The 22,365-nt window shown below is 44.4% G+C and overlaps 1 protein-coding gene across 8 annotated transcripts in view; it reads left to right on the top strand.

Moving 5' to 3' along the window:
• TIAM1 (TIAM Rac1 associated GEF 1) overlaps positions 1–22,365 on the top strand; it is a 357,972-nt gene that overhangs the window by 224,359 nt on the left and 111,248 nt on the right. For 7 of the 8 annotated variants that reach the window (XM_058522998.1, XM_058522997.1, XM_058523001.1 and 4 more), the window contains 2 exons: positions 3,882–4,855; positions 18,639–19,086. In XM_058522998.1, the coding sequence (XP_058378981.1) occupies positions 3,882–4,855; positions 18,639–19,086 (1,422 nt within the window). The remainder of the gene's footprint in view (positions 1–3,881; positions 4,856–18,638; positions 19,087–22,365) is intronic. The other variant, XM_058523002.1, reaches the window with a different exon arrangement.

Here is a 22,365-nt window from a genome sequence, read left to right as displayed (position 1 = left end):
GAGCATGGGCAAAGGCCCTGGGGCAGGCCAGGGAAGCCAGAACTTAGATCGTTGAAAAGAAAGTACGAGAAGCCAGATTTGAAGTTCAAATACTGAGAGTTGTTCTTGTGTTAAAATCTTGCCCACTATCTCCTGCTTATTACTCTTCCCACTAACTATCCCCTGAAATGCAAGCCATTTGGAACCACTAACATTCTACCTAAGTCATTCATAGTCTGAAATTGAGAGTTTAATGAGTTTGGAACTGGAAACATTTTCCAGCTTGAGATCGAATACCCTTATTCTGATGCATTTCTTTTCCATTTCTATCTTGGGTTTTGCATTTCAGCCTGTCCTCCTCCCCTTTCACTTTTCCCCTCTTACCTCGTGACTGTGTGATGATTATGCTGGTACAGTACTGATCACTCGCCTTTTGCTTTTGTTGCTAAAATGCATGAACATTTATTGACTCCTGGGCATGAGTAGGACACTCTAGTCTTTACAGAGGCTCCCAAAGAAGTCAAAGTCACTTTCTGCCCGAAAGTTGCTTCCAGACTCACGGGAACAAACAAAGCTTGTGCAAAGGTAAAATACAAACCAGGTCTTTTTGTTTGAAATAAAAATAAATGATGAGGGTTAATTAAGTATGAGAGAACAGGGAGAAATTAAGATGATGGCAGTAGCTGGCATGTTACATTTGTAGATGAAAAGGACCAGAACTTTCAATTCACCAACATTCTGGGGGTTACCTGTGGGGCAGGGGGTTACCTGAAAGGGGAGACTGTGTCTGTTGTTTGCAATGAGCAGTTTTTTTTTTTTTCTGAGGAAGGTTAGCCCTGAGCTAACATCCATGCTAATCCTCCTCTTTTTGCTGAGGAAGACCGGGTCTGAGGTAACATCCATCACCAATCCTCCTCCTTTTTTTTCTCCCAAAGTCCCAGTAGATAGTCGTATGTCATAGTTGCACATCCTTCTAGTTGCTGTATGTGGGACGCGGCCTCAGCATGGCCGGAGAAGCGGTGCATCGGTGCGCGCCCGGGATCCGAACCCGGGCTGCCAGTAGCGGAGCGCGTGCACTTAACCGCGAAGCCATGGGGCCAGCCCTGCAATGAGCAGTTTTAATTTTGGAGGCTTATGTTATTTCAGGGTCCCCCACGGACCCCACACGGGCCTTCCGGGTTCTCACTGACCTTTCAGGAAAAGTTTTCAAATTAAGGGGTGTTTCAGCAATCCCTAGAAACATTTTTCTTAACTTCAGTTGCTTCAAACTTCCTGCTGACTCTGCTTAGGTCATCCCCTGAGAATTTCTTTTGGTAGGATTTAGGAGATTTGGCATTCATCTCTAAATTCTAGTTCTAGAGATAAAAATGGCTTCTTTCCTACCCTGGCTGGCTAAAAGACTCTTGCTACTAAAAATGCTGTTAATATAACAGAGCCGTCAGAGTGATGCATGGACGCTGTGGGTCTTGAAGGTTGGGGCCGTTTCCTTTAGGAAACCTCTCCTGAAGCTTTTAACTTGATTAGTTTTCTGTTGGCAGAAACAAGCCTAACCAGAAATTTGTTGTTGATCATATGTCTGTCAATTTCTATCTGCAAACTTTTGATATATATGATAGAGGAAGATACATCTTAGAATATTTGAGGTGAGAGGTTGACTTTTTCTTCTACTCAGTTTCTTTCACCGTATCCTCTTCCCCCCTTTTTTTTTTTGCTATGGAAGATTGGCCCTGAGCTAACATCTGTTGCCAATCTTCCTCTTTTTTTGCTTGAGGAAGATTAGCCCTGAGCTAACATCTGTGTGCCAGTTTTCCTCTATTTTCTATGTGGGATGCTGCCACAGCATGGCTGATGAGTGGTGTGTAGGTCCACACCTGGGATCTGAACCTGCAAATCTGGACTGCTGAAGCGGAGCGCACTGAACTTAACCACCATGCCACAGGGCCAGCCCCCTTTCCCCTTTTTAAATTTAAATCTATGTGATTGTTAAAATGGGACTGTGGCTAACACTTGTTCTAAGCTTTTTATTAGTTATTGGCAAAACCATATAGGTACATAAACGCATCCAGGTATCTTAATGTATACTTAAAAAAATCAAAAACACTAAAAAATTGTTCATGGCCTTTAGTGTTACTGAAATGCTTATTTATTTATTTTACTTTAGAAATGTAGCACATGCTATTCTTAGGAATATAGATGACATAAATGGTCATGCGTGGACAGTTGATCTTTTCATTTTCCCTCTACTGAGTTTTTATTTTTTTCCTTGCTTCTTAAAGATGCCTGCCAAAGAGGCATGAACTTATTTCTTTGAAATACACTTGCTGCTGGTAACAAGGAGATTCTCATTTTTGGAAAGTTCCCTCTGAGAATCATATGATGTGTGACCTGGTAGGGAATATTCCAGTATGGGAATTGCTTAGCATCTGGTGTCTGTATGCGTTACCTCTGAACTCATTGGAACATTAAATGGAGGTCTTCCCTTCCTGTTACGACAAGCTTCATTTCAGTCAAGATGTGCTTGTGAGAATTTAAGCAACGTTTTAGACTGAACAGTGGGATGCTAGAATGATTCTCAGATCAATGTGAAGGTATATTATATTCCAGGGTTGTTGCAAACTGTTTGTAATGGTCACAGTAAATTCATTCCCTGTTTCTCTCTGGTGTTTCACTTTTTGTTTATTGTATTCCTTCTCTGGCTGGAATATCAGTTTCATGAGAGTAGGGAATGTGTCTCTTTGGTTAGCTACTATATCTCTGGCTTCTAGAACATGTAGGTGCTCAGTATATATTTTTTGAATGAATGACTACGTAGGTGGTTGAAAGATTCAGCTCAGGGATTTGCCCAGCTACTATATTTTTCTTCTTTCCTTTCTGGCCATTTTCATGTGTGCATGTTAAGTGTATACACTTTGAATGGTATAGAGAAACTTTGTTGCAGAGCAAGAATAGGCTAAATAGAGTCACAACTGTAGAGCTTTGAAGATTTTTCTATTTCCCACTGTGGGTAACAGTCAGCAGGTCAGTGAGAGACACTGGAAACATGTTAAGGAGGGAGTTGAATTAACCTGGGTCCTCGCAAAAGGCTGAATCACATTTAGTGGTTTCATAATGTGAATTTCTGTTTGCAGGGCACTCTGTACCAGATAAATGTTCTCAGGTTGGATTTGCTCCCAGAAATAAACCCATTAGTCTGCTGCTAAGCAGAGAGCAGGGTTTCTATTTTGTTTTGCTCATCTCCCCCTCCCCCTTCCCACTTCACACCCCCTCCAAAAACCCAAAAATCAAGGTTTTCAGAATGCCATGGAATTAAAGGTAAAAGCCCTTTTTCTTTTCAACTTTAATTTATTAGGAAGAGCTGGTTGGACTTACATCTTGAGTTTTTCCATTTGTGATTGATTTTGAAGTGTAGATGTAGTCTGAATGGAGCAGAACAACCATTAGGAGTGAGGGAGGTTGCACCTCTGAGTTTTGTTTTGTTTTGTTTTGTTTTAAATATATAATTTCAAACAGAAAGTTACTCATTTGGCAGACACTTTGGTTTGTACTTTTAGAAGTAGAACTTTAAATATCTAGGTACAGAGTTTAGGAAGGAAGACAAGTGTTCCCAGCTCTATGAAAGCAACAGTCTGTGCACCGGGTGGACAGCTGCCCTCTGGGCAAAGACAAGTGTAATTCTGTAAGGATCTTATTTATGTTCCTATTTCTCATCTCCGGAGGGGTAGTGTCAGTAGATGATGTTACTTCTCACCTGCTACCGCATACGGGTCCAAATACCTGCCAGGTGCGTATAGGATGGTGCGCTGTTACCTGCCAAGCTGTCTGCTGAACTCTTTCTGTTGAACTGCCCATACCTGTTGGTGACTCAGTTATCTCCTCCTTTTTTTTTCCTTCCTTTGCTACAGACCATAAAACCATGGGCAACGCAGAAAGTCAAAATGTAGAGCATGAGTTTTATGGAGAAAAGCATGCCAGTCTGGGGCGCAAACACACGTCGCGCTCGCTGCGCCTGTCGCACAAGGCGCGGCGGACGAGGCACGCTTCCTCGGGGAAGGTGATCCACAGGAACTCCGAAGTGAGCACCCGGTCCAGCAGCACCCCCAGCATCCCCCAGTCCCTGGCCGAAAGTGGCCTGGAGCCCTTCGCCCAAGAAGGCACCCTCGAGGACTTCGGGGGCCCCATTTGGGTGGACCGAGTGGATATGGGCTTAAGACCCGTGTCTTATACCGATTCTTCTGTCACTCCCAGTGTAGACAGCAGCATCGTCCTCACAGCAGCCTCTGTGCAGAGCATGCCAGACTCGGAGGAGAGCCGGCTTTACGGGGATGACGCTACATATTTGGCTGAGGGAGGCAGGAGGCAGCATCCCTATACGTCCAATGGGCCCACTTTCATGGAGACGGCGAGCTTTAAGAAGAAACGCTCCAAATCTGCAGACATCTGGCGGGAGGACAGCCTGGAATTCTCACTCTCTGATCTGAGCCAAGAACATTTAACAAGCAACGAAGAGATCTTGGGTTCCGCCGAAGAGAAAGACTGCAAGGAGGCTCGGGGGATGGAAACCCGGGCGAGTCCGCGGCAGCTCAGCAACTGTCAGCGTGCCAATTCCCTGGGTGACTTGTATGCTCAGAAAAACTCGGGGGTGACGGCAAACGGGGGACCAAGGAGCAAATTTGCAGGCTATTGTCGGAATCTGGTGTCTGATATTCCCGATCTTGCAAACCATAAGATGCCACCCGCTGCTGCTGAAGACGCTCTTCCGTACAGTAATTATAACACACTTCCCTGTAGGAAATCGCACTGTCTTTCTGAAGGTGCCACCAACCCACACATTAGCCATAGCAACAGCATGCAAGGCAGAAGAGCAAAAACAACTCAGGTAAAGTGATTGAAATCTGTTTCAATATTTTGGAAATGGTGCATGACTTTAAATGCATGATTTTGCTCTTACACGATTCCCATCTTGTAGTCGGGTTTTATCCTGTTTGCCTAGTGGCTGCTGCAGCTGGTGCTGCTTCTCTGAGGATTCCTGTCTCTTCTGCTTGGCCCTTCTTACAGTTCTGTGGTTAAGGGGTGGGGATTAAGGAAAGAGACAGTGTGTATGTGTGTGTGTGTGTGTGTGTGTGTAGGAGATGTGATAGGAGTGGGAATAAAGCTGATAATTCATACTGGGAAACTGCCTCTCCAACTCAGATCTTCCATAGCATCTTGCTTATTCTAAGCTTCTTCCTAACATGGGCCGTTCCGCGCATAGATGGCCACGGTGGGTTGTGTACTCTTGGAGTTTACTTCTTCAGCGCCGCAGGTGGGAAGAGGTTAGTCGGAAGCTCGTTTGAGGAGGCATTTTTGATTCGGGGCGGGCTCTGGTCGGTTGTCAGCTTCTCTCGGAGGTTGGCAGGCTTGCCGCCTTACCAGGGGCCATTTCAATTTCCTGTTCCTTGCAATGCTGGCCAGCCTGGTCTCTGGAGGGACGTGTAGTGGAAGGAATAGCATGAATGGGTTCCAATTCCTACTTTGCAGCCAACTAGTCGTTTGACCTTGGGCAAACCCTGACTTCTAGTTGCTTCTCTGAAAAATGGGGGTAAAGATGCCCAACTTGCCTGCTTGGGGGTCTAGGGCATAAGAGTGGGTGTGAAAATAGTTTTCAGAGATTTAAAAAGCATCTTACTAATGAAAGGAGGACCCGTTACCTTAATTGGTAATGGTAATTAACATGAGGCTAATTAAATGTCAAGCGATCCTGCATGCTTTGGTCCTTTTCTGGTCCTGCTGTTTCCTGTAGTCGAGTTCTGGGAGTCCTGGCTTGTGTTGAGGATGCAGGATGGTGCTTCAGATCAGAAATCCTGATTGGGGCCGGCCCCGTGGCTTAGCGGTTAAGTGCACACGCTCTGCTACTGGCAGCCCGGGTTCGGATCCCGGGCGCGCACCGATGCACCGCTTCTCGGGCCATGCTGAGGCCGCGTCCCACATACAGCAACTAGAAGGATGTGCAACTATGACGTACAACTATCTACTGGGGCTTTGGGGAAGAAAAAAGGGAGGAGGATTGGCAATGGATGTCAGCTCAGAGGCAGTCTTCCTCAGCAAAAAGAGGAGGGATTAGCACGGATGTTAGCTCAGGGCTGATCTCCCTCACAAAAAAAAAAAAAAAAGAAAAAGAAATCCTGATTGGGCCCATTTGCCTTGAAAGGCGTATCAGCCACCAGGGTGACCAGTGAGCACGGCTGTGGTCAGTGGGAAAGTGGCAGGTGCACTCTGACCTGGCCAGTAGGGGGTGGTGCGGCACCTTCTGGCCTGCCTCCAGGGCCAGGCAAACGGGCATTTCAAGGTTAAGTTCTCTCGGGAAAAGGGTCTAAATATAAGGGGTAGATGGTGGAGAACCTGGGGAGGGGAAAACAAAATTGGCATTAGATTGTCTGTGTTTCTGCACGAGAGCAGGTTTTTAAAAAAAAATTCTCAAAATCTCAAGTTTCTAATTTTATTTGGGAATTAAAAAAAATTCCCATATACAAGTTATCTGAGGATACAGATTTTTTTTTACCGCTGTAGATTTTTGTATTAGAATAATCAAACTTTACTATATATTCTTCCAAGTTTGTAGTGATTAAAGAAGTCTGTGTTGCGCTTTTCCCCTTCTTTTTTAAAAATTATGTTTAATTGTGGTAAAAACACACGTAATAACATTACCATCTCAACTATTTGTAAGTGTACAGTTCAGTGGTATTAAGTCTATTCACATTGTTGTGCAACTGTCACCACCATCCATCTCCAGAACTCTTTTCGTCTTGCAAAACTGAAACTCTCTGCCCATTAAACACTAACTCCCCATCACTACGTTCCCAAGCCCCTGGCACCACCATTCTACTTTCTGTCTCTATGAATTTGACTCCTCATATAAGTGGAATTATATAGTATTTGTCTTTTTGTGTCTGGCTTATTTCACTTAGCATAATGTCCTCAAGGTTCACATGTTGTATGTAGCGTGTGTCAGCATTTCCTTCCTTTTTAAGGCTGAATAATATTCCATTGAATGTATAGACCACATTTTTTTTAATCCATTTGTCTGTTAGAGGGCAATTTTTGCTGATGATGTCTCAGCCAGGCATCCTGGCTCCACCTCTTATTCTTGGGGATAATTTTTAAGTCTCTTGAAGCCTTAATTTCTTCATCTGTGACATGGGGACAATAATCAGGCTTTTTGAGAAAATGGAATGAAATAACGTGTAAAGCACAGTTCCTGGTACTTTGGAAGCAGCCAGTAAGGGAGAATTTGTTAGTTGTTTTAATATTCATTGTTATTAATGGAGTTATATGAATTGAGGACCCAGGATAGTTTGGTGTTTATATCAAAATCTTGTATCTTAGAAACGAAGTCGTCAAAAAAGCTGACTCTGGTCTGAGAAGATGAACGTGAATCTTGCGTCTACCTGAATTTTTATCCATCTCTTTTCTGAATCAAGATTGTAATGACAGAAAAGGCAGAGTAACCCCCGTGTTGTCCCTCTGCCTCCTGTGGGGGCCGTTCCTGCGCTGTCAATTTCACAGGTTGGGAGACAGGTGAGATAGGTGACCTATTAAAGGGTCACCTGAAAGACTCTGAAGGTTCTGTCTTGAAGACATTGCCAGATTGGCATTGCAGGACTGATCCAAAAAGATGGTCTACTGGCCTTTGGAATTCAGAGAAGGGTACCTTGATACAGACTGTTGACAGAGGAACATCAGCTGTGACTGTCACTTTTCCCTGGAGCAATGCTAAGTTAGCACACATTCTGTGTAGGATTAGGGAGGGGTGCCTGGCCGCATTCTGGCTCCTTATCTCCATGTCTTCAACACTGGGGACAGCTGGACCTCTGTTTCACCCCACACCCCACTCATGGGAGTGTAAGCCTTTGAGTCATGGCTAACTACCCCCAGAAGAGGGGCAAAGCAGGTCTCCCCTTCAGAGCCAGTACCACTGAAAGCTCTCAGGTGTAATTGTTGTATGAAATCTCCATTCTTTGGCTTGTCGCCATCTAAAATTGTTAATATATGGAAGTGAGATCATCTAAATGTGATGTCTCATAAAGTCACTGCTTCGGCAGCTTAATGTAATGCAGAGTGCAGCGGAGTAGGAATCCTAAGAAGTACATTTGCATCCTGGCTCGCTCCTTACTGACCGGTGACCTTGGGCAGGTCACTCCATCTTGTGTGTGCCGCAGGCTCCTTCTCTGTCCAGGGTGAGTGACACCAGCCTCTGACAGGGCCATTAGGAGAACCAAATGGGATGCCGCGCATGGAAGCCTTTTGCAGAGTCTATAAAATTAACGGAAGTATTATTTTCGTATTGACTTTGTTGAGTGAGGATCTTGAATGACTTGAAACAAACCCCAGAATTATGCACAACACTACCCATCCACCCACACTTCCTTGTCTAAGTTTGGTGTGTTCATCCAACGCGATTTCTTGAGAACTCACTATGTTCCAAACAGTGTATTTTAAGAGGCAGTGGGTGTGGAAGTTTGCTTGAAAAGAATTCTTTGTTTTTTTGTTGGTAAAAGTTTCTGACCCAGGGGACCTCTTCAGCAAGCTTGGATCATAGATATTAAAGTCTCCTCGTCTGCCCTGGTGATGTAGTTGAATCTGTAATCATTCTGTCAGCGATTTTACTCCCCAGAAAAGAGTTCCTGGCAGACATTTGGCCCAAGAGCATTGCCTCTAAGCCTGGGAGGAAATACGTTTTATCTGAAATAATGTGAATAACTTCTTTTTATTTGAAAAAGATCAAAAAAGAGTTTTTGACCGTTCTTCTTGTTTTTGTATTTGTTCAGTAGTTACCCATGTTACTGAAACATGAAGGCACTGGAGTTCACATTTAGGTTTTAAAAAGTGACACATATTATGTGTCTGCCACACAGGAAGTGCTGAGGAAATATTTAATTCAATATATTTGAGCACGTGTGTGTGTGTGAACCGTGCATAAAAGTTTTCATGCGAGTCAGTCTGGTATTCATTTGTTGGGAGGGTTACCCATACTACTTAAAGCAGTTTCCTTGTATTGATTTCTGTAGAAATAGAGAGTAGATTGCCCTTGATTTAATTGATACCTCTTTGGTCTTTTGGCCTGAACTTGACTCCCTTGGTATTCCCATGGTCAGCGGACAGAGGAGGAGGCAGCTTGGTGTCACGCACAGAAGAGGTTCTGAAGTCCAGCAGATCTGAGCTTGTAAGTTTGAGTCCCTGTTACCTGTGGTTAAATAACCTAGATTGATTCCAGTGCCTCCTTAATGAGGCTCATGTGAGAGTTCCTCACGGGAATGAATGTCAGACTCCTGGCATTGTGTCTTGCACATAACAGATGCTTGGTAAATGATGGTTATCAGTTGTGATGATAAAGTTTGGCTTCATATTCTAGAGTTCAGCTCTCCTGTGTCTTTCAGACTTTCAGCAGGTGAGGTGGAGAAAGAAAACTGCCATTTGATGGAGCATCTTTTAGCCAGGTTCTGTGTTTCAAAGGGAAGCTTTGGCTGGGAGCCATTGTGCATAACTTGTGAGGAGAGCTTCATTCATCTACTTAAGAGATGAAAGAATGTGAGCATCTGTGCTGAGAATGTCTGAAGGAGCCTCAGCCTCGGGAGAGCAGCAAGGGGGCCCCTTCTCAGAGCTCCTCGCGGAGATGTGGTGCTGGTGATTAGGTTTGTGTTTTTGTCTGGTTTCTGATACCTCAGCGTTCCCAGAAATTTCTTCACGCCATAGTATGGAGTGGGAACAAGGTAAAGCAGAGCTCTCAATTAGCCCTTGGGAGTCACTGACGGATTCATTTCATCCTGATTTCAAGTTGCCAACTCCCAGATCATCTCTCTGTCAGCCCCATGGCTTTTCAGGGAAGTGGACCTAAAGAGATTAGGTGACAAGATCTCACAATTAGATTAAAATCCAGGTCTTTTGACTCACTGACCCGGGTCGTTCTTCAGAAGCCCACCCCCCATACCACACTACCTCTTCATGCTCGAACAGGTTTCAACTCACGTGTCCTCATTTTTTAAGATCAAAACTCTCAATTCTGGTACAGAAGCAGAAAAGGGTTGGCTGCAAAGAACATAGTAACTGCCCACTACAGTAGCCCGAAACAGTGGTAACTGAGAGATGACCAAGACAACTTTAGAAGGAGCCACCCCTGATGCTTTCTTGCTTGGATAGGCAAGTAATAGGGTTGGTGATTTGAGCAAGATAAAGGGTGCAGCATTAGCAGAAGATCTTGAGTTCCTAGGAAAGTTGTGTTGATTTTTAAAATTTTGCTTTGTTTTACAACTTAGCTTAAATGACTCAGGATAAGTATTTCCCCAAGCTGAAAATTGACATCAACATCCAAGTGATTTGTAACTTTTGGTCACAGACTCCTTTGAGAATTGGATGAAAAATTTGGACCTTTTCCTGAGATAAACACATGGACCACCCTTCTGCATATAATTTCAGGGGATCCCTGGGTCCTCCACAGTCCATCTGGAAGCTTCTGGTTAAGAACCTCAGGTTAATTCTTCATGAAACACAATATTTTCATCTAAAATCCATTAAAAATAAAACTTTTCCTTCCCTTTTCCTCTGTCTCCTGTTTGATGGTTCTTTTTGCTTTCCTCTTGATCTTTCTTTTTCTGGCATGGATGTTAAGCAATGAGATATTTATTTTGAAAATGAGCCCATCCATTTTTCAACAAGAATATCCATCTCTTTGCCAAGGTCTTTTTTTGGGGAGTGGGAGGACGAGTAGGTAGTTGAGGGATGGCTTGTGTCAGCAGTTCTCAGACCCTTTAATACTGTTAAAAAGTATTGCAGATTCCAAAGGGCTCCTGTTTATGTGGGTTATATCTACAAACATGTATCACATTAGAAATCGAAACAGAAATGTAAAAAATACTTGTTAATTCATTTTAAAATAGTAGCACTAAACCATTACATCTTCACATAAATAACTATTTAAAAATTTTTATTTTCTAAAATAAAAGTTAGTGAGAAAAGAGGCATTGTTTTATCTTTTTGCAAGTGTCTACAATTTCTGGCTGAACAGAAGACACTAGGGTCTCACATCTGCTTCTGCATTCATTCTCTCGTGATATGCTGTTTTGGTTGGAGTATAGGAGGAAAATCTGGCCTCGCACAGGTAGTGGGAAAAGGAGAGTGTCAGGGACCCCCTGAAATTATCTAAGGTCCCCTGGTCTACACTTTGAGAGCTGCTCATTTATGCTAATATAGGTTGGGGAAGTTCAGGCCTTTGAAAATCACATTCTTAGTTTAGTACATGAGGAGAGGAAAGTCTGTGTCCCGTGACACAGATTGTGTCACAACAATGTGTAATCACTGCTTCCTTAGGATAACTGAGGAGGAAGAAGGGCTGGAATCGGAGCTTAGAGCCCTCCCAGCCAGCCTGCTATGAAGGCCTGAGGGGGTCTCCACAGAGCCCAGGGCAGAACTTAGGAAACACCCAATAGGCTTTTCACTTTGTCATTTGGACTCATTTTTCTTTGGACCCACCGTTGACAGGACTCTCTAGTTTGGACCATGAAACGGCCCAATATGCCTTTCTTACTTTCTCTACTTTTAAAAAAATTAAAGAGAAAAATCTTGAGTGAACTCCGGTTGTATCCATACAAGACACGATAAAGCTGGATAGCTTGAAGATTGGAAAGTTACGCTTGACAGTTAGGACCAATTTGTCACCTCAGCTATAGCTGAGCGTGAGCTGAACCTGGAAATGACTAAACCTTTAAATCAAACTAAAATGTGTTCCACGAGAAACTGTTTTCCTTGTTTCAAGATTATTGGAAAATGAACAGCAAGCAGTTAATTCATTCAACAATGTTTTTTTTTTTTGCAGCACCTACCCCATGCCAGGCGCTGTTCTTGGCTCTTGGGATGCGTCAATGAGAAAAGATCCCTGAGCTCATGGAGCTAGTTGGGGTGAGATGGGGGATGCACACAGAAAACAGTTAGCATAATAAGTACATGACATGCTATGGAAAAAAGATAGAGCAAGGTGGGGAAGACCAGGTCATGGGAGATGTGCATGGCAGTTTCAGATCAGGTGGTCAGGTCGGCCCCCTGGAGAGGCAGACTTGAGTAGGAACTTGAAGGGGAGGGGGGAGTTGGCCATTGATTTGTAAAGTGGGAGTGTGCGGTGCGTGTTCTAGGAAGAGTAAAGAGGCCAACCCGGGTGCAGCAGAGTTGGGGTAGGGGAAAGGAGATGCTGCAGAGAAGTTGACATGGCGATTGGAGGAAGGAAAGAGAAGGCTTCCAGTTGTGGAAAGGAGGGATGTGAGCTGAGCCTTGAAGAATAAGTATTCCTGGAAGCAAGAAAGGTTGGGAGCATGCACTGGAACGAGTTCTTCTGTTTCATTGGTTGTTAGGTACATCCAAAGCTCAAATGCTAATGCTGGACATTTGTGGAGGGCCTTGAATGACAGTCTGAGGAGCCCTCCACATTGCTCCTGGGAGACTTACTCAGCAATGGTGTGCATGATGGATTGATGGAAGGAAGATAGAAGAGAGAGCTTGTTGCTTGGAGAGGAAAAGGGACTGGGTGATATATCATGAGGTAGTGAGGAGGAGAGGGCTGACTACAAGGTTTGTGGCACCTACATAGGAAAACAGATGAAAGGAGAGAAGATGATTCATTAACTTAGACACAAAACCCTCTTCAATCTGGAGTTAACCTGAAGCAACTTGGAAGCATTTGCCAACTTACTTCTGAGTCCCTTTGTGGCAACAGTAAGAACTTCGGTTCCAGTGCTTGTAATTGAGGGAAATTTTGAGTCTCTCCCAATGGGAATCATTAGAGAAGAAGGGAGTGGGTGCTGGAAACATAAAAGGGCATGGAGATTTTGCCTCAGGAAAGGAAGAAGAGGGAAATAGAGCTGGTTTTTAGAAATGCCTCACAGGGAGCTGGGACACGGATAAAGGGGCTAATAGTGGGAGGCCCAGGAGAAGAATTTACAAACTTAGTGCTGTTTTGTGAATGCAGAAATAATTAAAAGGGATTTCATAGGCTCGCACCAGCCTTGACCTGCCTGTCTTGTTTTTCCCAAGTTTCTTAGCAACAACCTTTTTTCCATGTTAGTGCAGGAAGCTAGTAAGTGAGGTCAGGTAGTGCTTTCTCTCCTTGGCCTGAGATGTAAGTAAGGCTGAAGATGGAAATAACAGTAATTACAGTTAACATTCTTGAGCAGGTACTATGCGCTGGGCACAGTTCTAGAAACTCTTGTTAACTCAATCTCATAGCATCTTACAAAGTGTCTTGCAAAGTAGATACTGTAGCTATCCCCATTATACTGATGAGGAAACTGAGGTATAGATTGGCTCACAGTAACTTGCCTAGAATTGATATTTGCTATACTGAGATTACTAAGAGTACACCGAGTATGCCAAGGAGAGAACATTGGGAACCAAAGACAGTATTCTTGTGTGTGGATGTGTGTGGGAGGAGAGTACTTAGATTTTGGGGATAAGAAGATGATAAAGCAGAGGATGACTATTTTAGAATTTAACAAGGCAGAAATTGTTCTCATTCAAGGCTTCTGCAGGTCAAAATTTCCTCACCCCACTGAAATTCAGTGAACTCTCCTCCTCTATATTTAGCTTCCCTATACAGGTGTATTAAAGCTAAGCTGGATTCTTCAGGGAAGTTAAACAAAGTGACTAAGAAAAGAGTTTCAAATTGCATTCGACTTATGACTACCAGTGGCCCACTGATCTTACTGGTCCTTGAATTTTCCCAAGGCCCTTAACCTTTGTGGCTAATTACCTTTTCAAAATTGTGTTCACCCATCATTAACACAGAAAACCTGTCCCCCAGAGTATTTGTAAGTCCCCCATGGGAACAACTTGAGTTTTGCCATAATGTGTCATTAGCCCACATTCATGCTATGTGACCCTCCAGTCTTCAACGCAGTGAAAACCGGCTTTGAATTTGCCTCTTGCCTCCTCCATCCTAGTACCTGAGCTCATTCAAGCATTTGTAGCCCAGCAAAAATGACTAAGAAAACTGTTGTCTAGCAGCTGTTGAATGTTTTGCACAGCTGGCCACTTGTGCATCCAATAGGGAAGTGCATGCATTCATTTTGGGAAACTGCCAATGGAATGGAAACTGGTGAGTGCTCTAAAAATCTGGCTTGAGAGGATTTGTCCTGGGAGGGCAGAACTGAAGAGCCTCCATACCCCATGAATGTTGTTTATAATCGGAAGCCTCTTCAGTGGAGTGTTTCTAATATGGAGAGTTTATTTTGAGCTGTTTTCAGGAAATCTCGGACAAGATCGTGCACCATATTGGGAGTTATTTCTCTGTCTAGCTAGGGTCTTACTATTTCCCTTGATCTCCTCTGACTTTGGATTAAAATTCAATATTTGGTTAAATATTCTAGGACCGATCAGTTGGTAAGACATCGAAGTACATAAGAAGGAACATACCTTGTATTTGCTACAGAGATCACCGAGACTCCCATGGGACTCTGCCCTGGGGTCAGTCTTCTGTATTCCTTGCTGCTGGGAAGAGTGGGGAGGTTCTCAGCGGCTTCTGAGTGTGGGGAGAATGGGGTTTCTCAGGTATAAAGTGTGCTTGAGACTGAAGTGGGCGGAGGAAGATGACCACCGGGAATGTTGGCATCACAGTGGAGCTGCCTTTCTTCTCAGCTGTTGGAAACCACATGAGAGTGGTATGCATCTTGACGTCTGAGAATGATGGGTATTTGGGATATATCCTCCCAGACAGAGCGGTGGCTGGTGTCTTTCAACGTGTGAACCTAGAGCCCCTACATCAGAGTATCTGGCTTTGGTCTGTACTGGAGATTTGGAGATCTATAAATTTGTATTTCTTGTGTGGCGCTTAGCATCTGGATAGTACAACTGTACCATAGATGATTCTTTCCCATGCTAAAGTTGGAGATGGCTGCTGTATGGGATGTGGAGCCCTTGTTGACCATTCAGGTGTTGAGTAGTGCCTCTGGCTGGGTAGTCTGATTTCCCACGATGCTAGAGCACGGGTATCTGGGTATTTGGGACATCCCAAGCTTCATGACTAAATAGGGGCTGGGTCTGGGCAGCCAGCATCTGTTTCCCAACAGGCTGCGTCACATATCGGTGGGGGGATGAGTACCACCGAGCCTGTTGAACCACTTGTGGAGACAAGGTGGAGTCGGCCTCCATCACAGGTTGAGAGCATTCCCCAGCAGTGACACTGGGTTGTGTGCTCCAAAAGTATGCAGGCTCAGCTGGGGCCAGCGGGCCTCTTACCTGGAGCAATCACTTCTTTGCTCAGTTTAGTGGTTGTCCCAGAGTTGAATATACACAGCCTGCACCATTGCAAGATTCCAGCATCAGTTGGTATGAGCAGACGTTCAGGTCTGACAAAGAAGTGAGTATCTATGGAGGGCTTAACTCTTAGTTTCAATGGAGGCCTCAGGGCATTTTGTAAAGGGGTGAATGGCTTGTGGGAATGTAGTAGACTGTTGAGACATGCTCTTGAGGGTTTGCTTATCAGGTATCTGCTTCTGTTTCTATCTTCTTTTATCTCCTCCTTCCCCTACCCACCACTTTCAGCTTTGAGCTCTTGGCCAGGCAAGTCAAGGCAAATAGATGAACAGTCACTCAGCTTTTGCTGGGAAAACCTAGAAGGCACAATGTTGGCAAACAAAGGGGAAGGCATGGAGTTGACTATTTAGACAGAATTAGGTCAGGGGCTACCTGCAGCTGAGCGATGGAGCCACCATATAATAGTGGAAAAGGTAGTTGGAAGCATGGATTCCAACCTCCAATCTGCCACCAGCCAGGCATGTGACTTTCTGAGCCACAGCATCCTCATCCATTAATCAAGGGGATGGCTTTGCAGGGTTCCTTCCTGTTCTAGAGCTCTCCTTTGTTCTGAAGTCTTTCTCTTACGGACTAGTGAGGTTACCTGTGTAGCTTATCTTTCTGTCTTACAGAGAAGCATCTCATCTCTTTGCATTTTAGAGTATAGTTCATAGCTGATTCCTTCAGTTCTTCCAGAGAAGGAGACGAAAGACATGAAAATGAACCCAGAAGTTTGAGAAATTCACAAACTCATCTCCCACTAGTCATGGTTATCTTGAATAATCAGTGATGGTCAAGTTTATTTATTGTCTTATATCAAAAGGGAAGCATATGCTAAATGTCCCTGCCAGGGAGAAATGTGGGTTGATAACAGTGTTTTCCTGTTTGTATAGAGGATTTTTACCCACTGGATCTGGGTCCTTCGTGACCATCTATGGTAGGCAATAGGCAAGACAGCAGATAGTAAAATAAAAGGACCATCAGTCACAGGAGTCTCCATCTGAGCTGTATCCACGGTTTCTTTGTCCCCCTTAAGTCCCTCTGAATCCAAGATGTTTAAACTCCATTGGAAATGTAGTTGGTCCTTAGAAGCTTTCTCTTTTGTTTTTTTTTAAAGAGACAAGTACCTGACTTCTATTTATTTATTTATTTATTTTTTTCCCCCAAAGCCCCAGTAGATAGTTGTATGTCATAGCTGCACATCCTTCTAGTTTCTGTATGTGGGACTCGGCCTCAGCATGGCCAGAGAAGCGGTGCGTCGGTGCGCGCCCGGGATCCGAACCCGGGCCGCCAGCAGCGGAGCGCGCACTTAACTGCTAAGCCATGGGGCCGGCCCCCTTAGAAGCTTTCTTAACTACTTCCTGCTATTATCTTACCTGCTTCCCTCCTTGCTTTTTTTCCATTTCTTTTTTTAGCACAGTTTTAGATAGTATAGAAGGTTCGCATATATCCCACACCCAGTTGAGCACCTGGGTGAGGTAGTATTTGCCAGGTTTCTGTAAAGTTACTCTTTTTCCACTCTTTGCATGTTCTTTTTGGTTTTTTTTGAAGTTGTACAATGTGATGATTTAATATATATATACATTGTGAAATGATTACCACAATCAAGTTAACACATCCCTCACCTCATATAATTACCTTTTTGTGTGTGTGTGTGGTGAGAACACAAGAGTTCCTCTCTTAGCACATTTCAAGTATACAATACAGTATTGTTAACTATAGACACCATGCTGGACATTAGAGTCTCAGAACTTATTAATCATATCATGAAAGTTTGTACCCTTTGACCAACATCTCCCCATTTCCCCCAGCTGTCAGCCTCTGGCCTCCACTATTCTCCTCTCTAGTTCTATGAGTTGGACATTTTTAGATTCCACATATAGGTGAATCATACAGTATTTGTGTTTCTGTGTCTCCTCTTGCTCGTTTTCACGTCTGGCTCTGCCCATCTTTTCGTTGCTCACTTAGTATTTGTTCATGATGACCATGAACTTGGAGGGCCCTAAGTTAGAGATGACTAAGTGAGATGCTTAGAGATACAGGCACAGCACCTGTCCTGGCCTTGTGCAAGACAATTAGTTTGTGGCTTGGTTCATTCTGCCCCATTGCCTCTCAGCAAAGATTTGAGCCCAAAGCATCCATTTTTATGGCAATTTTTATCCTGTTAGTTTTTACATTTTCGAACCATCATTAGCTATTTATGAGACTAAAGTCTCAAAAAATGGCTAAACCCCCAAACCATATATTACTTTGCCATCTCTTCTATGTCAGACTCAAGTTCCCATTGTCTTCCTTTGAGAAAAATCAGTCTAATTTCTTATCCGTAAGACTTTTGAGCTGTCCTGTCCAATACTGCTGTCATTATCCTCCCTTGATTGCTACCATTATTTAATTATTGTTTATGGAAATGCCTGTAGCACTTTAGAGCAATTAAGATTCTCATTTAACAACAGACCTGTCTGTGTCCTGGAAATGTTCAGCTTGAGAGCAGGGGCAGGACTTCGGAAGTTCCAAATGTTTTAAAACTGGGAATTGATACCCCCAGCATCTTGGCAGTTGCCCCAAGCTGTCACTTGGCCCAGGGGCAGCGAGTAGCTTGCTTCGGGCTCCTAGCATCCCGGCTTTGAAAGGGCAAGGTAATTGGAGAGCCTGCGTTGGAGCTGTGGGCCCCACGGACGCATTGAGCTCAATGCGGAGTGAGAGGCTGCTGGTTTTCAAGAAGCGAAGCTGATTAGCGCATGAGGACTCTTGCCTGCTCCTGGGATGTGGGTCCTTGCTGGGTGAGTGGGTGAGGTGGTGCACTAGTTATCTTTTCAGTGACCACATTATACAATAGTCTCCTAACCAGGCCCTTTATTTAAAAAAAAAAACACATAGGTATCAGCTGTAAAGACCTGATTATCTGTTGTAACCCCCACCTCTGGAACAACTAACTCAACAGCCTGCAGAAGTTCCCGGAGTTCCAGGCAGGCGGATGAGGGTGAGAGCGCTGAGCTCTCCCAGCATGGTGGTGGGGGAATCTCTGTAGCTGGTTTGCCAATTAGTTAATTACCTAAGTCAGATAAATGATAAGCTCTTTGAAGAGTTCTTTGTTTCTTTGATATTTCCTGAACATTCTGAAGTGTTTGAAATCCTACTGGGGCAGCTTAATGGTTTTCCTGAGCCGCTCTGTGGGCACGTGGCGTTTGCGTGGGTCCTGGGGTTGAGGAATAATTGGTCCCGGAGGCTGGGAGCAGCGATGCTCTGTGCGTCTCCTGCAGCTACACAGCCACCGGCTGGACCCACAGGAGCTCCTGGGCTCCTTCTCTGCGTGATGTATGTCTTCTTTTTTCTCCCTTTCGGCTCCCAAGGATGTTAACGCAGGCGAGGGCAGTGAGTTTGCGGACAGTGGGATCGAAGGGGCGACCACTGACACGGACCTCCTGTCCAGGCGATCCAATGCCACCAACTCCAGCTACTCGCCCCCCACCGGCCGCGCCTTTGTGGGCAGCGACAGCGGCAGCAGCTCCACCGGGGATGCCGCCCGCCAAGGTGTGTACGAGAATTTCCGACGGGAGCTGGAGATGAGCACCACCAACAGCGAGAGCCTCGAGGAGGCCGGCTCCGCGCACAGCGACGAGCAGAGCAGCGGCACCCTGAGCTCTCCCGGACAGTCGGACATCCTGCTCACGGCCGCGCAGGGCACGGTGCGCAAGGCGGGCGCCCTGGCCGTCAAGAACTTCCTGGTGCATAAGAAGAACAAGAAGGTGGAGTCCGCCACCCGGAGGAAGTGGAAGCACTATTGGGTGTCCTTGAAAGGTAAGAGAGACCACGCCCTTCCTCCATCTCTGGATACACCCTGCGCTCTATGGTGCACCTAGGCAAATGATGGGTTTTAATCATATCGAATTTTTATTTTATGCTAATTAAAATTTATTTCTTTTATTATTTTTTCTTTTATTAACACATTTTTAAGTATGCATTACAGTATTGTTGACTATAGGCACACTGTGTACAGAAGATCTCTAGAACCTGTCTTGCTTAGCTGAAATTATATGTCCCTTGATTAGTAACTTCCCATTTCCCCCTCCCCACCAAAATTGTTTTCTCTTCTTTACTTTTTTCACAGTTAAGCTGGAGGAGCTTCTCATGTCTAGTTTCCTCACATTTACAGCTGGTTCTGATGACAGTTTCGAAGGATGAGCTCCAAAAATTTTTTTGGGAATCATTCAAAAAAAATGTGCCTCCCAAAGTGACTGTTTTGGAGGGAAAGTCACTAGTTTAAATCCGATAAAATTGCCATTTTTTGGGGGAAAAAACCGATAGAATGTCGCTAATTTCAATAGGGTTTAAAAATGTCTGAGCCATAATATGTTTGTGAAAAAGTCAGTTACTGTTTTACAGTCACACTTTGTATATTTGAGTGTGTAGATATATACATGCATGTATATATCGCTGGATTTTCTTTTAATTAATAAGCATCATACTTTTATATGTTGCTGTTCATTGTCATTTTACATACATTTTTGAAGTATGTGCGTATATTCTCGCACATCTGCATGTGCCTTGATAGTGTAGAAATTGTAACACATTTGTGAGCTCTGTGTCTTAGAGAGAAAAACACTTCTCAAGCCTACTTTGACTTTTTGTCACAAGCTAGATCTGAAGCAGGGTTAGGGTATGGCAGAACCCGTTAGGTAGTTAACCAGCGTGAGGGATGGGCGCAGGAGGAAAAAGTCTGGGCTTTCCAGGTGTATTGCAGCCCTTTGATACTGGCTTTCACCAACTGGTTGATGTGCGAACATCCAATTCTAGAGGCACGGAACAGCCTGGAGCTCTGCGCAGTGATGGCATGCCAACTCCCGAGCGACAAGCAGGGTTTGGGTGGGCCCCATTACTAGTGGTGCCAGCTGTTGCTTCAATGCCTGGTGAAACAGGAAGAGGGTATATGTTAATTGGAACGTGTGTTTTGCTGCATGTCACAGAGACCTACAATGACAATGCCTTAAGCAAGAGAGAACTTTATTTCCCTCCCACCTACCAAAGGTAGACCATCTAAGGTTGGTGTGGTGACTCCTTCCTCTGAATTCACCCAGGAGCCCAGGCTCCTTCTGTCTTATTGCTCAACTATTCCTAGAACATTATCTTAGTCTGTATGGTCAAGATAGCTCACCAGCAGGTGCACGTGCCAGAGGAAAAAATGGGGAATAGAGCGCGTATCCCTCTGCACTGAGGGTACTACCTGGAAGTTGCCTGCATCACTTCTGCTTCCATCCTGTTGGCCAGAAATGAGCCATACCTAGCTGCAAGGAAGGCAGAATGGCTGCTTTACTCCTGGGTGGCCTTGGGCCCAGCTGAGCACTGGGTGTTCTATGACTGTGGAGGAACGGGGGGATGCACACTGGGGAGCCACCATCTGTCCCACAGAGGGCTCTCTTCCCTTGTCAGCTAGTGCAGGGCAGCTTCCCCTACTGCCACGTGGCCTATGTGTCTACTGTTGCTATCTTTTTAGGATGGGATGCTGTCTTTCTCTTCATGTCCAGTTTTTAGACTTGTTGGGTTATTACATCTCATTGCTCCACTTCCAAGAATGTCTTAGAAAGAGTCTAGTTTTTTCTCGCATCCTTTTCGCATTCTGAAAGTCTGCCTTAGTGGTTCTAAAGTTTGAACAAAAGGCAGGATTCTGGCAATCAGTATTTTCTGTGGAAAACTGCATGAAATATTGATATTAAGCTTTAAATTTTATTTTCTATGCTAAATCAAATACCATATTATAGTATATATATAAAGTATATAGTAAATTTTGAACACAGATATGAAATCAGGACATTTTGTTTGAGAAAATTCTATGAATTTACACACACACACGCACTTTGATTTTTGTTTCCATTGTAAATTGAGACAAGGCTATTCCTCGAAATAGTGGTTCTGCTTGTGAAGCACAGACCTTCATCCTATGGGAGCATTTTGGAGAATTGCTGCTGTTCTTTCTCATATGTGAACAGCCTTGGTTTAGTTTGGAGGTGCTACAAGGTCATGTCTGAGGGGGACCTGGATCATGCCAGCTGCTCTGCTGTGGGGGGTAGGATGAGATGAGATGAAGGGAGAAAGACCCCTTCTTCTACCTCCTGTTCCTCCCCCAAATGGATACACCACTGGCCACTGCAGCCTCTGTTCCCTTTATCAGCCTGTCTTATCATTCATTTTATTAATTAGTGCTAAGTTTTTAACAACAAGGTCAGAAGACCACCAGCATCACAGTCACCTGAGGTACTTTCTGAATTGTACCCATACCTGCCGAATCTCAACGTTCGGAGGTGGTGCCCATATTAGTTTGCTAGGGCTGCTCTAACGAAGTACCACAACTGGGTGGATTAAACAAAAGAAATTTGTTTTCTCACACTCCTGGAGCCTAGAAGTCTGAGATCAAGGTTGTCAGCAGGTTTGGTTTCTCCTGAGGCCTCTCTCTTGGTCTTGTAGATGGCTGTCTTCCTCCAGGATCTTCACGTGTTCTCCCCTCTGTACTTACGTTCAAATTCCCACTTCCCATAAGGACATCAGTCATATTGGATTAGGGCCCACCTATATGACCTCATTTTACCTTAATTACCTCTTTAAAGACCCTGTCTCCAAATACAGACACATTCTGAGGTCCTGGGTTAGGAATTTTGGGGGACATAATTCAGCCCATGTCAGGCCCTGAATCTGTGGTTTAAACAAGCTTCCCAGGTGATTCTTATACCAAATTCGAGAACAGCAGTGTTAGTGGCATAGAATAAAAATAATTAGATGTTTTTTCACTTGGGACATGGAAGAAGGGGTTATTTTGTTTCTGCCATTCCCTTGGAGAATAAATGATACAAGAAGTCAGAATGTATGTAGGCGTTCAGGAGCACAGCTCACGAGCCTGTTAGAGGAGGGAGCCTTCACATTCTTGGTGACCCAGATCTGAGTGACACAATCTGTCAGGATCCAGGCCCAGAACGCAGAGCCACTGAGTCCTCTTCTTAATCCTTACGGGCTCCAATTATATATTGACATACTCAAGACCTGTCCTTGCCACTCAGAGGCAAGACTGGCTGCTGACTTTTCTTAGCA

The sequence above is a fragment of the Diceros bicornis genome, chromosome 27 (genome assembly GCF_020826845.1).
Source record: "Diceros bicornis minor isolate mBicDic1 chromosome 27, mDicBic1.mat.cur, whole genome shotgun sequence".
Taxonomy (NCBI): Eukaryota; Metazoa; Chordata; class Mammalia; order Perissodactyla; family Rhinocerotidae; genus Diceros; species Diceros bicornis.
The sequence above is the reverse complement of the archived record's forward strand: the minus strand, read 5'-3'. Positions and strand labels throughout refer to the sequence as shown.